This window comes from Nicotiana tomentosiformis, chromosome 10 (genome assembly GCF_000390325.3).
Source record: "Nicotiana tomentosiformis chromosome 10, ASM39032v3, whole genome shotgun sequence".
NCBI lineage: Eukaryota > Viridiplantae > Streptophyta > Magnoliopsida > Solanales > Solanaceae > Nicotiana > Nicotiana tomentosiformis.
Genome location: NC_090821.1, coordinates 43,455,919 through 43,471,525, shown reverse-complemented (window position 1 = coordinate 43,471,525; position 15,607 = coordinate 43,455,919). Strand labels below are relative to the sequence as shown.

The following is a 15,607-nucleotide window of genomic DNA, read 5'->3' as shown; positions in this document are numbered from 1 at the left end:
AATGTATGTTTAGTTAAGACATAAGTCATAAAACAATGTAAGCATTCATATAGGTGACAATAAATTGTGAGGATTAATGCTTTGTTGTTGTTGTTACACAAACTTTAGGTCCGTTATTCTTGTCATGAACTTCTTTTTTTGTGCGCTGAAATTATACTTATATATTCATGTAGAGTAGACTGTGTGATCTTGAGAATTTTTATGTTTAGAGAATATACACCTAATTAATTTTCTTCAAAGGACATTAGTATTTGAATGAAAACTAGATCTGATAAATAGAACAATATGATTTAAATACTCGATTCCAACTAATCATATTATGATTGAGACTGATTTAATTGATGATGAACTTAACATCAAGTATAAAGGGATCTTTACGTAAATAGCCGGTCAGATTTACTGTATTTTTTCCTCTAGCTAGTAACATATATTATACACTGATATACACCATGTTGGGCTAGACCTCCAACTCATGATACTGCATATGAATATCTATATCTTAACTCTTGAGCTGTCTCATTTGGACCATGAATTTTTTTTCTTTTTAAAATGATAAAATGAAACCAGATGAATCCCATGCCCAATATATTATAACTGATTTACAAACATGGCTGACAGCTTTCCATGTTCGATCCATATATTATGGCGTTGAATATTCAATATTCATTAGAAATATAAATAATTTCCCTATAGATAAGAAAAAACCATGCAATTAGTGTTTGCACCTGGCTAAATCCCTTTCTATAAATACTCTTCATACTGTCCTTGTAATAGCACAGCATTTGTGAGTGTGTTTACTTGTAAGAGAAACTTCTTCTTGCTATACAACTTTATTCACGTCTCAACCAGAGGTACAATTAAACCTTCATAATCTCCAAAACCTTTTTCTTCTTTTTTTTCCCCACATAGTTCTCATATATTCAGTTCTCTGTTATGAATTTTTCTAGACCTTCCATAGTAATTAAGTTCAAACAATAGAAGAGGCTGCATGTTGGCGGTGTTCCAACAACTAATGTTGTTACAGGAAATGGATTAAAGTTTTAGGATATTTTCTTTTTGTTCAAATAATTTGGAATTCCAACCAAATATAGGCTCACAGTAGCGCATCCTGTCAGGAAGGATTCAATTCTCCAAACTCAAACTCGAGACATATTAATATTTTGTTTATCATTAGACATGTTATTACCATTGTTGAACTTAAGTCAACAGAAAAATACTCTTAACTTAGTATGATATATACTATCGGCTTGTTTTTTTCTGAAAGATCTTATACCACTAAGAGTTTACATACATTCTTATTTTGTAGTGTTTTTTCTTATCAACTTATTATGTGTGACTTTATTTCGCACGGCCGATTAACAACTATCTCTTGTGGTTTGCAGGTCAAAAGAATGGCTGAGGAAATATCATATGAAAACGCCACTAATGGAGAAGTGAAGAAGTTGGTAAGTGGCGGAGGGAAAGAGTTTGACCCGGATGAGAGGATCCGCTCCGGATTCGCCTACTTCAAGACTGAGAAATATGAGTAAGTTATCACTATTACTCTGCCGTAAAAAGCATAAAAAGATTTATGCAACTATTGTTTGGAGTATGAGAGGGGAAAGGAAGTCATTATAACAGCTATACGGATTATATAATTTTTAGATGAAAAAAGTGGCCTTAAACAGTTTCCTCGACTAGCAAGTGAAAGAAACAGTTTCCAAATGTTCAGGTTTTTATGATAATAAAAATACAAAAGTAAAGATCTCAAATGGGGTTGAAGATTCTTTTTTTTTTTTTGGAAAAAAAACAATATTCTTCTAATTTGAACAGTTTCTTCTAGTCTTTTGCATAATCTTTTTTTCCAAAACTAACCTTGTAAATTCAGCATTTCTAACCTTTCAACTTACTTTTTTTTTTTTGCAGCAAAGATCCCGAGTTGTACGAGGAGCTCGCAAAAGATCAAAGCCCAAAGGTAAATCATATAATCTATACTATATTAAAATCATGGATATTCTTAACAAAATATCGTTCGTCTTTTTATCCTTAAAAAATATATTTTACATTGGACAAAATTATAATTTAAGTTACTTTCCTAATATTTAAAACTTTAAAATAAACTAAATTCTTATTATTAAATCTTTTCTTATTGAATTAAGTCCTAATATTTAGGATCTTACATTCAATTGAGATTTTACCTCAAATAAGAAAAGGATCACTTTTTAAAAATATAGCACTATTTCATATTATTCTAGAACTCTAACAGATCTAATATAATTCCTTTATATAATACAAACGGAATATATAAACAGAAATATAATGGGCAAACGGATTTCGCTTATATATACACAATAACTCCATTTTCGTGACTACCTATATACATGTGGTAATAAAGCATAAAAATCATATGCTTTGTAATATTATGCCACATGTTATATTTATGACACATACCTTTATATTCAATATTGTAGTTAATTAATACACATTTTCACTTCAATTTAATTATCATCTAATCAAGGTAAATTAGCATAGTCTAGTCTTAGGGGCTTGACTTCCGGCCAAGATAACTATTTCATACCTCCCTTTTTTTCCTCAATATATTGACCATGATTGAGGACTTCAATGTGACAGTTTTTTTCCTTTATTGAATTAGCTATATAGAATCAATGTTCATTTTCAGGACTCATATTTTTATTTATTTAATTTTTTACTTATTTAGACAAGATTCACGCGCAACGCGCGTACTATTGACTACTAGTAGTAAATAGTTACACAACAGTATAGTTGAGAGTTTATAATTTATTGATCATGCACATGGTTGATGGGGCAATTTTCATAGATCCTATGTGTATTAAATTACTAGTATCGTCTAAGGGTAGAACGATTTAACTTATATACATCGATAATGTAAAAAAAAAAATAGTATCGAGTGTAGTTGATTGTCTGTTTAAAGCTTATTTTCCAAGTAATTGATTTCACTTCTTCTAATTATCCTTTGGATGACCTCACAATAACAAATATAAAATTCTTAGTAAAAATCTTGTCAACATATTTAGGCAATTAATGAATGCTTATAATTTCTAATTAAAAAAATATATATATATATGCAGTTTTTGGTATTCTCCTGCTCCGACTCCAGAGTGTGCCCATCCCACATACTTAATTTCCAACCAGGGGAGGCTTTTATGGTCCGTAATATAGCCAACATGGTCCCTCCTTATGACCAGGTAAATTATATTATCGTCTCAATTGTATATCTTTTTAAAAATTTGTGCTAATTAGTAGTCAAAATTTTGATGGACTTACTATTCATTTCTTCTGTCTTGTGTGGAACAAGAAAATCACAACTTAAATTATATTCTTTGTAATGTTTCCGAATATTATCCTAAATAACAAGTTCATATTACATGTTGTATGTACTCGTACTCAATAGCCAAGCTGGCTCAAGAAAAGCAAAAAAGTACATTCATGACAATATATAAGAAAATAAGAAGAAGAAAGAAATACTATGTGAAGGTGATAGCATGGTGGGAGTTAATTAACTCTAATCAAGTTTTGTAACTTACTTTTTTTGAGTTTTCCATAGTTTTGAAACATGGATGTTACTATACTGGCGCGCATCATTAACCCATTATTTATCTTTTTATATGTACTTTTAACCAATAATGCAACGTTTTGGAAATAAATTTATCCAATTTTTGTTATATACAGATTAAATATTCTGGAGCTGGGGCATCTATTGAATATGCAATTGTCCACTTAAAGGTTAGTCCTTTTTAACACGTACGACGTCGTTTAATTTTGCAGTGGGGCAGACAGCACTTGCTTTCGTTGTTTATACAAAATCGATAATTCTTGCTCTCGGTATTTGTACAAAATCAAATATTACTACATGACATGTTCTATTTATATAATCTTTTATCGTACAATCATAATTAAGTTAAAAGAAATTCTAATACTTTAAATATTTGAATAATAATGCTTCAATTAATAATACCATCATTCATATCAAGAAAGAAAAATGAATATCAAATCACAAGCCATAAAAATAAATTTTAAACTCCTATATATTTCTTTGATATCGAGTACTTGATTGGCTTTTATTTAAGAAAGCTATTTTAATGTTTACTGACACAGGTAAACTTAAGTATTTTATCCACGCGCTTGATAGAAATAAAAAATATATTACATTACATCTGTTCATAATTTCATGCTTCATTAATTAGAGATTTCTTTCCACACTTATTTTAACTTAAAACTTTTTAAATTGCCTACATTTTTCTTTTTCTTCCTATCTATTTCTAGTTGTAAATTAAAACTAAGCTTGCATGATAGGTGGAGAATATTTTGGTGATGGGACACAGCTGCTGTGGAGGTATAAAAGGACTCATGTCTATCCCTGATGATGGCTCCATAGACAGGTTGGTTTTTCCTCAGAAGAATTATCCTAAATAATCGCTTAATCAATTGCTTAAATTTAAAAAATTATATAATAGATGAATAGTTTATATATTAAATATGTATCACCGTATATAATCAAAGAAAAAGTAAAAAATGACTATTTGTGCAAAATCCTTTCTCTTCTTTGATGCCTGATAATGATTGAGAGTCAAACTGGAGTTATTAACATATGCCATGTCTTAAACTTTGATTATGTTGGTCGCAGTCATTTCATCGAAGAATGGGTCAAAATCTGTTTGATATCAAAGGCAAAGGTAAAGAGAGAACATGGCGACAAGGATTTCACTGAACAATGTACAATATTGGAGAAGGTAATCAAAACAGTATAATCTTTTAATTAGTTCAATTATTGAAACTTTGCAACTTCGGATACTTATATTAAGTTAAATATTTGTGTGACATTGAGCAGGAGGCAGTAAATGAATCACTAGCCAACTTACTGACATATCCATTTGTGAGGGAAGCTGTGGTGAACAAAAGCCTTGCACTGAAAGGTGGACACTACGATTTTGTGAATGGATCTTTTGAGCTTTGGGATCTTGAGTTCAACCAACTGTTGCAAAACTGACACTATCATTGCATAGAACCTACTGTCCACTATTGTTTCAAGTTTCTCTTCATTTTGTATTTTGATGTAATTGTATTATGGGACCACGTTTGTCACCGACCCTCTCCAGATCTCATTTGTGAGATTGCACTTGATATGTTATTGTTGTTGTTGTTGTTTGTCACCGAAATAAAATTTTCTTGGATCTTTTGGGCTTATTATAAGATTTTTCTTGGACTTATGCTCATTTCACAAATTTCACTTGAGATTTTTTTATATATATACAAAATTAGAATAATATTTACCCGGTTTAACTACGTTTTCCTATTTATAAAAATAACTAAAGTTTTTTTAAAAATTACAAATTCGGTCAAGAACTATAATTTATATACAACTTGAGTATAGCTTTTTATTGTACAGAAATTGGTCAAATGCTACAATATACATACAGCTTGTATATAGTTTTTTTTCTATAGAATCCACTAAAACGCTATATTTTTCATAAACTTATGTACAACTTATATATATAATTATGTTAGTTGTATGTAGTTTGTATGTCGTCTGTGCACCTGATATACACTTCGCAATTTATTTATGTCTTCTTTTTCGAGTTTCAATCTAAAATTCCAACCAAAACCAACTCAAATTTTCACTAAAATCCCTCAAAATTGAGAATAAACTCCAAAGAATATTCCTACTCATTTACAATAACATCCAATCCAAACAAATAATAATTTTTCAAAATCTAATTTTTGAATTCAAACTTCGAAGCCATTGGGAAGCATAACTTTGAGAAACATTTGGTTCGCATAGTTTGTTATTAAAAACTCTTGTGTGGAACTTTACATTAAATTGCAAGCTTCATAGGCAAGCGGAAGGTGATATTCAGAATTAAATCTTCATTCAGTTACATATTCAAGTCCCTTGCCTTGAACGAAGAGTTCTATAGCATTGATATTTATGGACAAATTATTCTAGAGTCGAGACCAAAAAAGGAAATTATTGTAGACCAAATTGCAAATAAAAAATTACTCTGTAACAACTTGGAAAAGGAAATTTAAACCGATAACTTATAGAGGAGAAATTGAATGGGAAATTAAAGAGGCAGTTGTCTGTGATTTTAAAGACAGAAAAATAATGATACAGTAAATTACCAATAGGGCAAGAATTTTGGAAGAAAATTATCAAGAAGATACGTTACACATTAACTCTAATTCATAGTTTCATTCAACCGTTCAAATCATTCGTGACCGAATTAGAAACAATTTTGATCTTGAAACTATCAAAAACAAAAATAGAGAAGAACGAGGTCTAAAATGGGTAAGATTGGAGTCTATTATATTATTTTGTATATAATTGGTAAATTGTATATGTTAGTTAATTAAGTGATAACCTCTCTAGAAGAGATAAATAAGTTTATAATGTAACATAAATAAATGCTCCTTTTTACTTGGACTTGTATGAACTTTGTCTAATTATTCTTTGGGTTGTTTACACCAGCAGGCCACTTTTCCGGCCTTGTATAGTTGTATTTAGAATTCAATTAGACACGTGGTTTGGCTATTAATTTTGAATTTTAACTTCAAATTAGGTGGTTATTTCGAAACCTCAATCACCAATCTAATTTTGAAAAAGTGATTAACTTCTAAATACCCACAAAAAGTGGGTATTTATGTAAATCAGTCTTACTCCCTCCGTTCCTTTTATTTCTCCTTTTGGTTTTTGCACACCCATTAAGACTACATCGACCTTATTTATTTTTTTATCTCAATTTATTACTATTCTTATTTTCACTGTATTAATCTCTCTGTACATTTGTCAGAGTAAGGATAAAGGTGGAGATAATTAATCATTTTTCCTTGATTTTCTAAAATGATTAATACTTTTTGAAACAATTAGTTTTAGTAAACATGACAACTATTTTAACTCTTGGGGCTTTGATTTTTTTTTTCGAAAGAACATCTAGCACTTAAGCAACGATTGATAAAACCTTTTTATTATTGGAGTACTTTTTTTTCCCCCTTTTGCTAAGAATTCAAAGGTTGGTAAACAGAAACTAGGAAAACCATGTTTCAGAAAGAGTGCACACAAAAATCCTCATTAGGAATTTATTTTCTCTATGTCCAAAATGATACAAAATACATGTTACTGTTATCCACTACACGCTAGTATAAAGCTTTGAGGAACAAATATTTAGAAATTATCCAAAATGAGAGCTACCTTTCAAGGAATGGGATGAATGACAACTTTTCCAGTAGCTCTGCCAGTTTCAAGATAAGAGAAAGCTTCCACAACCTTATCAAATGGGAATGGTCCTTTTGAATCAATAACTGGTTTCACCTTCCCATTTTCTAAGTATGGGTTCAGTTTCTTCAACATCTCTCCATTTGATGTCACTACAAATCTAAAACCTGGTGGAGTTACTGCCCCTGTTAGCACTACCACACTTCCACCTTCTTTCACTGCCTTCACCGCCTTTTCGCCCTGACCTGTAGTTTTTAAATGAAAAGTTGGCTATCAACGAACTTTACTGTTATAGTGGTTAAAGTTCACTTTAATATAGTGCGTAAAGTTCAATTATTTTGATGTGAGGAGAAACATATAATTTGGTGACTTTATTGAGTTTAGTGATCATATGTAAAATTAAAGCATTTTTGGTTTTGTTCATGTCCATTAAATTTTGATATGCATCTTGTCCTGCCAGTGTCTATACTAGATTGGATATTGTATAAGTTCCAACGGAGCTCTTACCAACTGTATCATAAACGACATCAAACTTCTCAGGAAGATGTTCAAAATTCTCCTTGGTGTAATCAATAGCTAAATCAACTCCTAAGCTTTTCAAGAGTTCCAACTTCCCTGTGCTGGATGTAGCTGCTACTTTTGAAGCTCCAAATACATGTTTTGCAACCTACATCACACAATAAACTCAGATGGCTGAACTTGTCTTGCTAGAAGGCAATACTACAATTATGCCTCAATCCTGAGCAAGTTGATACTGGCTATATGAATCCTCATTAACCATGTAGCTCCATTCAAACTCATCTTATTTCAAATATAGGATGGTAAAACTAAAAAAACACTACAAGTTTTCTATATTTTCTACTTGCATGTAAATATCATACACGAATAGAAGACTCTTAGAAAGCAAATAGATCTAAAGAAAATATACTAACATGACTAAATCGTAACCACAACTAATTGGTATCGCATACAACTCACTTAGATGGCACAAAATGGATCTAATCATGGACATACATGTTGTTTTTTGAACAAACAATTCTAGAACGATCCGATTTTTACTAATTGCTAGTCAATCAAGTTGCTGAATGAATAAAAATGATGGTAAATTCTTAAGTCAAAACTGTAGTGATGTTTGGCTGTAATTTTATATTTTTAGTACATTACTTACCTTATATTTTAGGTGTTTTAATGCTAAACTATACTATATTTGCGCTTAATTGAGTCTATTTTATGTATAGGTATATTGAAGATGAAATTGGAGCAAAGTGAATATTTGAAGTGTAAATCATGCTCGAAAACAATAGGAGAGAAGAAAGAAAGAATTGAGCAGAGGAAAAATGAAGCAGCAGGCGAAGCAAGCCCAGTGGCTCGCGTTAGAGCAGGCGAGGCGAGTTCTTTAGCTCGCGTAGAAGTGCGCGACGCAAGGATTATGGCGAGATTGAAGCGCGCGGCAGGGCTTGCGTCGCACAGTCTGAGGCGAGGTGAAGCTTGTGTTTTGCCTCGCGAGGCGAGATCCGTAGCGAGCATGTTCCGGATTTTAAAAGCCTATTTCGTCTCCTTATTGGATTTGGACTTGGGCTATGCCATTTAGGTTTTTTCCTACACATATAAATAGTCATTAAACACCATTTTTGAAGGAGTTTTGCGGCCTGAGGCAAGAATAGCTCGTGGAACCACTTTTGGGGGAAAGAATCATCGAGTTCTACATTCCTTCATTTTTTCTTTATAATTTGTTTATGCAAAATACTTGAGAAATTATTACTATGAATCTGAGTAGCTAAACTTCTAATCTAGGGTTTTGATGGAACCTATTGGAGGATGATTTTCATATTAGTTTAATATAGATTTGTCGTAACTTTTTCTCTATTTATTCAACTACGTTTATTTTGTGGTTGATTGAAGAGCTCTCAATCGACTGTGCCTATTTAGTGTGTATTGCTTGGAAGAGAATACATATTTAGGTAGTTGTTGAACATCACTCCTAACGTATATGAGGGATCAATACGGAGGGTTTAAAGGTGGGATTGGAATAACGAAATCTTGGTGCGATCCAAGAGAGCCGTGACTTAGTGCCAGCTAGCGTGGAAGAATATGTCTAGTAAATTGTGGCAGTTACTCGGAAGAGAATTACGACACTCAAAGTGTTCACGACTGGTAGAGAAAACTTAGGCAAATTTATAGGAAATGTAGCAGAGAGGATTCTGATAATAGGGGAAATCATAACCTTAGACCATTCCAAATCTTGTCTTCAACTTGTTCGTCGTTAGTTGTTAATTACTGCATTTTCATTACTTGATCTTTAGTTAGTAAACATCCAATTCGTTATTTAATATTTTTGAAGATTTATTACGTGAATTTGTGCGAGTCTAGTAGCTGTGCTTAGTAGGTTAATTCCCTGTAGGATTCGACTCCTGACTTGTTAACCGGATTATATTTGCAACGACCGCTTAGTCCTTTTTATAAGGCAAAGTTGGGCGTGATCACCATTTTCATTTCATTTCTTCCTTTCTATCATTACCAATCCGCCCTAAATATTGTCTAGAAATCATGCTTTTATAAAACTGAAGTAATACATTCAAATGGTTTAAAATGCGCACATACCTGAATTACAAGGGATCCAACACCACCAGCACCTCCCAAAACAAGTATGGATTTGCCAGCAGAGAATCCAGCTTTCTCAAGACCTTCATAAGCAGTTTCAATTGCTAGAGGAAGACTAGCAGCCTCTGCAAAACTCAGATTCTTGGGTTTCAAAGCAACTAGTTTCTCTTCTACAGCAGTGTACTCAGCTAAAGATCCAAATTGCTTTGGTCCATCTAATGCTTTTTCATGTATATCTCCGTAAACTTCATCCCCTTCTTTTAGCCCCTTTACTTCACTACCAACTTTCACTACCACACCAGCAACATCATAACCTGGCACAGTCTACAGAAAAAGAAAACATATTTTACAACTATTAGAACCACACGAATATTTATATTTTGCGATATTGTCATATGTTACTGTTGAATTGTGTGATCATCTCATCTAAAAATCTAAACTATTACATAGGATACACTTTGGTTTACTTAATTATAACTTCAAAATGACAACTTACGTGCGGGTCTGATTTTTTTTCATGGGCCAAGCACATAATATTTTTTCCTTTTACATAATAGATGATGGAGAGACTTGAGCCCAAGAATTGTGCTTGCTCTGATACCACGTTTAATTGTATGACCATTATGGCATCATCCAAAATTTAAACTCTTAGCAGGGGCGGCTCTAAGGCTAGGCCAATGAGGCCATTGCCTTAGGCCGCCAAAATTTGAAGGCCCCAAATTTATTTTAAACTCTTATTATTAATAGTACTATACTAGTATTAGCACCCGCGCAAACCGTTAAAATAGCATGGGCTAGCCAGTTTTCGGACTGATCATTCAAAAATAGCCGGCATTTGCCAAGTCATTGAAAAATAGCCACTATTTTGTTGCAATAGAGACCGGTCTAGTATAATATACTGGAGTTTGGTGTACCTGTGTATGAACTTCCAGCATATTATGCTGGACCGATATACTTTGCTGACTCCGGTATAATATATTGGAGTTCCAGTATATTTTGCTGGAGTTCCAGCAAAGTATACTGGAACTCCAAACTCCAGTATAATATACTGGAGTTCCAGTATACTTTGCTGGAACTCCAGTATAATGCAGTATATTATACTGGAGTATATTATACTGGAGTTCCAGTATATTATACTAGAATTTCAGTATATTATGCTGGAGTATTTTCCGGATTTTGAACAGTGTTTTCGTTCAGATTTATCTTTACATGAAAAGTGCCTAAATTTCGATGACTTTTGAAACTGTGGCTATTTTTGAATGACCACTTGTAAATTTGACTATTTTTGAATTTCTCCCACGCAAACCATGTCAAATTATGATTTGAATTATTTAAGATGTGTGCAAATAACCTTAATATTTGAACCTTCCACATAAAAATTATAGATAATTATTAGATATTAATTTAAAAGCATGACATGAAATCATTTCTAAAATCTCGTAATGATAACCTATTTTCTTTTAAAATCTGTAACAACACAAATAATTTTATTACTTGCATTTCATGTCGTCGTCAATATTAAAGAATTAAATATAACGCGTTGTGATCTATCTTGTTTGAGCATATTAAATCATATTATTTTAATAAAATTATAAAGTCACTTTGTTTTTCATCTCAAATTCAAATAGACCTTATCCTTCTACGTTTTTTCTCTTCTTGTTCTTTGCTTATAGTTAAAATCACATTCATTACTTATTATTGTTATAATGTTATGTGTTCTTTTATTAGTTTATCAACTGACTTAATATATTCCTTATTATGCTTTTAATAATCATTGATAAATATTTTTTTTCATGAAATTTAATGTATTTTTACACTTTATCCTCTTACTTGGAACGTTTTCATCATTTAAATCTATCAATAATATTTTCGAGTATTATCTAATTATTTAATTTTTTTATTTTAAAATTAATTCAAAATATAAGTATCCTCACGCTATCACTTTTTTCCTCTTTATATATTCTCTTCCCTACTATGAAATTTTAATTAGCTTCTTATATTAATATTTTGATATAAGTTTTGATTATTATGTTCCAAATCTATTGAGTTTTCTTATAATAATTGCTTTTGTATTAGTTAAATTACCTACATGAGATATTTATTTTATATTTTTAAATTATAATTTGTTGTCAAATTTTTATTTTTCTCTATCTAGTAAGACTTTAATTTCGTGACCCTATCCATAGTTTAAACATTCTCATCATAATTTTATGAACATACTAATCTCAAGTTCAAATAGTATTTCACTTTCATTTCTAATATTTAGTTTTTTTTTAATTTTTAATTATTTTTTTTATTTTTGCTATTAAGTTAGCTAATATATAGTATTATTCATGTGGCTTTTGATTAACTTGGGACTTCATTTAATATTATTATCCACTACTATACTTCAATATAATATAGATATGTTATGTAATTTTTTTTAATCTTGAAATAAATATTTATTTTATTTTAAACTATTGTTTGAAATTCTTAAATTATTTAAATTTGTCAATAATATTTTTAAGCATGATATATTTTCTTTATTTATTTTCTAAACTAATTCTTAGTATAAATTTCCTCATATTATCTCTAATTAATTTTTATTATTCAATATTTCTAAACCTTTATTTTATATATTAGACTTCAGTTATCTGACCTTATCCACAGCATGACCTTTCTTATCATACTAAAAACAAATCTCATCTCAAATTAAAATAATTTTTATCCTTATTTTTTTCTTTATAATGAAATTTTTAGTTCTTTTTTTCTTTTTTCATTATTTGTTTCTTATTTTTGCTAATATATTATTCACATAATATTATTATATTGTCGCGTTGTTTTTCATTAGCTTATTTGAATTTAATTTCCCACAGCATGACCTTTCTTTATCATACTTAAAAAAATCTCATCTCAAATTAAAATAATTTTTATCCTTATTTTTTTCAATTGTTTCTTAGTATATAATTTATATAAATAATTATTATAAATAAAAGTTCATAAATTATGATAATCTTCTCACTCATTAATTAGCATATTTACTTCGCTCCTCAATTATAATTTTATCCTTTTTATATAGGAATTAAGCTATATATATTGACAACATAATGAATTCCCTTTACAACCTTCACATGAACACAAAAGCATTTATGCATCGGTTTTCTTTTAGTGTAATTTAACATATTATATTAGGTTATTTATAATTTATTTTAGATATTCACCAATAAGTGCTACTAATTAATAGAATAAACTATAATTATCGTTTAGATTGATCAAAAGGAGTAAATATTTTTGACACCGTCAATGCTCAAAACTTAAGCTATTACGTTGTATGTTTATTTTTTTTTTTGATTGTGATGATAGCGGGGTGAAAATTATCTACACCCCCGATAAGATATAACATAATTTAAATTATAGGTAAAATCATAAAAATAGCATATACAATAAAAAAAAGGATTGAGGATGGAATTGAAAATAACAAGGGCAACTGAGACATAGTGTAGGATGAAGGGGGGAGAATGATAATTGTTCATTGTTGGGGGGAGTTTAATTTTTAAAACAAAATTAGGGAGTGTAAATAATTTTCACCCGATGATAGACAAATCAACATCCGATAATCCACCACTTTATTCTTTGTTCTCTTCTTCCTTAAATTTTTTTTTTTTTTTGAAATTCGCTATTTTTTGTCTTAAATAATTAATTTATTGTTTCGAAAGCAAATTTTGTTGTTAGTATAAATATTTTATAAAATAACTTTAAAGGCCTCTCCATATGATTTCGTCTTAGGCCACAAGATTCGTTGAGCCACTCTTTGAGATAATACTTTTATTCAATTAATTATATCTTCAACAGTTATAGGATAACGCAAATAGTCTCTACTTTATTGGTAAATAAAGCCTTCAATTAGGGGTGTACATAGGTCGGGTTGGTTCGAATTTTTCAATTACCAAACCAAACCAATGGTGTCGGGTTTTTAAATCTATAAACCAAACCAAACCAATAAAATCGGGCTTTTCAATCTCGAATTTTTTGGATTTTTTCGAGTTTTCAGATTTTTTTCCAGGTAAAATCTTCATAGCACAAAATATTTAACTTGTGCTCCAAATATTTTTCATTCCTAGTAAAATACAACTATATAATATATTTTTTTAAAAAATAACACAATAATATGAGATAAGTTATAACATTATACTAAAATATTCACTAATAAAGATAATAAAATTGCATAGCAAATATTGCTAATTAATAAGCAATAATGAAAATTAACATAATCTAAAAATAATATATAAGTCATGCTAAAATAAGTATAGCTAATAAGTACTATTAATTACATAACTAAGTACTAAAGAAAAAGATAAATTAAGTCATACATTTTCATTATAAACCAATGTAAAACTAAAAAATAGATATCCAACACTATCATCATTCCTAGTGTTGAATTGAATTTCTTTTGTTAGTATTAGTATTGATTTGAACTTTTATTTGAGTTACTACATTTCTGAACTATAAAATTTATTTACCACTCAAGAATGTTAAGTCCAAACTTGAAATAATACCTTAAAAGATAAGCTGTGAAAAAGTTTAAGAAATATTTATAAATTACATTACAATAAATATTTATATGTATAAATTTTTTTAAAATTGTATAAACATACTATCGGATTGGTTTGGTTGAGGTTTGACTTTTCTTAGTTAAAAACCAAACCAAACCAATCATGGTCGGTTTTCAAACCAAACCACAATCGGTTTTTGTTTTTCGGTTTGACTCGCATTATCGGTTTGGCGCGATTTATTGATTTTCTTTGTACACGCCCTACCTACCATAATTTCTAAGGTAAAATTTAAGTCACAGCAATCTAAACACAAGTAGTGAACTCTACCATGAAGTAAATGTAGACAGTAAAATAGTTAGAACATTTTATGTGCTGAAGCCTAAGGAGGAAATTTGCACAAACACTATGAAACAAGTGATGAGAAATGCAAATTTACAAGTTAAACATGGAATTCGAACCAAACTCAAGATAACAAGAAAAGGGTGCCTAAACTTACAGGAAGTGGAGAATCAGTGGCCTTGAATTTTCCGAGCCGACGCTTAAAATCAACAGGATTAAGAGCAGCAGCAACAACCTTAATCAAGACTTGATCTTCCTTAATTTCTGGAACTGAAACATTGGACTCAAACTTCAAAACATCAGCACTTCCATATTCAGTGTAAGTCCAAGCCTTCATTTCAGAAGGAATAGAAGTGCTTGTGGATGTTTCAACAGGGGCAGCTTGAGAACTAGCAGAAACTCTAAGTGGCAAAACAGTGGAAAATTGGCTCCTTTGAATGTAATTTTCAGCTTTTCTACTACCCTTTAATCTAAGCACAGAACATGAAGAAAATGGAGAATGAAGAGAAGAGAAAGAAGAGGGAGGGTGAAGGGGTTTGAGTTGAAGAGTAGTGGAAGATAACAGAGCTTCCATTATTCTTCTTATTTCCGACTGTTTTTACCTGAATCTGTTTTTCCTCAAAGCTTAACTTTATCTGTGTGGTAGAGGAGATCAAATGCTTGCTATGGGCTTCTTTTTGGGTAGATTTCAATTTTCAGCCATCCATTTGTTACTAACTTAGTGATTTGAAATATCCTGTCCTCAAAATTTTCCTATATTTTTTTTTATGTGGGCGTAAGGAAAATAATAGCCACAAACTAACAAGAGCACTGAAGAGACAACATATGGGCTTTATGGGTTTTTTTTTTGAAGTTTCAATTTGTGACTATGGGTAGATAAGATTTCAAATATAGGTTTTACATT

The 15,607-nt window shown here is 30.5% G+C and overlaps 2 protein-coding genes across 2 annotated transcripts; one reads left to right on the top strand and one right to left on the bottom strand.

Annotated features, from left to right (window-relative positions):
* Window positions 1–792: 792 nt before the first annotated feature.
* Window positions 793–5,194, top strand: LOC104117330 (carbonic anhydrase 2-like). The gene is made up of 8 exons (XM_009628375.4): window positions 793–851; window positions 1,383–1,525; window positions 1,906–1,954; window positions 3,090–3,206; window positions 3,691–3,744; window positions 4,315–4,400; window positions 4,646–4,751; window positions 4,850–5,194. Exons 2-8 carry the CDS (start codon window positions 1,392–1,394, stop codon window positions 5,006–5,008), a joined length of 705 nt encoding a protein of 234 aa, XP_009626670.3. The 5' UTR covers window positions 793–851; window positions 1,383–1,391; the 3' UTR covers window positions 5,009–5,194.
* A 1,875-nt stretch (window positions 5,195–7,069) lies between these two features.
* LOC104117331 (2-methylene-furan-3-one reductase) lies at window positions 7,070–15,384 on the bottom strand. Its single transcript, XM_009628376.4, has 4 exons — window positions 14,861–15,384; window positions 9,833–10,156; window positions 7,739–7,898; window positions 7,070–7,476 (listed from the first exon to the last, which is right to left on the bottom strand). The coding sequence occupies exons 1-4, from the start codon at window positions 15,275–15,277 to the stop codon at window positions 7,211–7,213; spliced, it is 1,167 nt and encodes a 388-aa protein (XP_009626671.1). The 5' UTR covers window positions 15,278–15,384; the 3' UTR covers window positions 7,070–7,210.
* Between the last annotated feature and the right edge of the window lie 223 nt (window positions 15,385–15,607).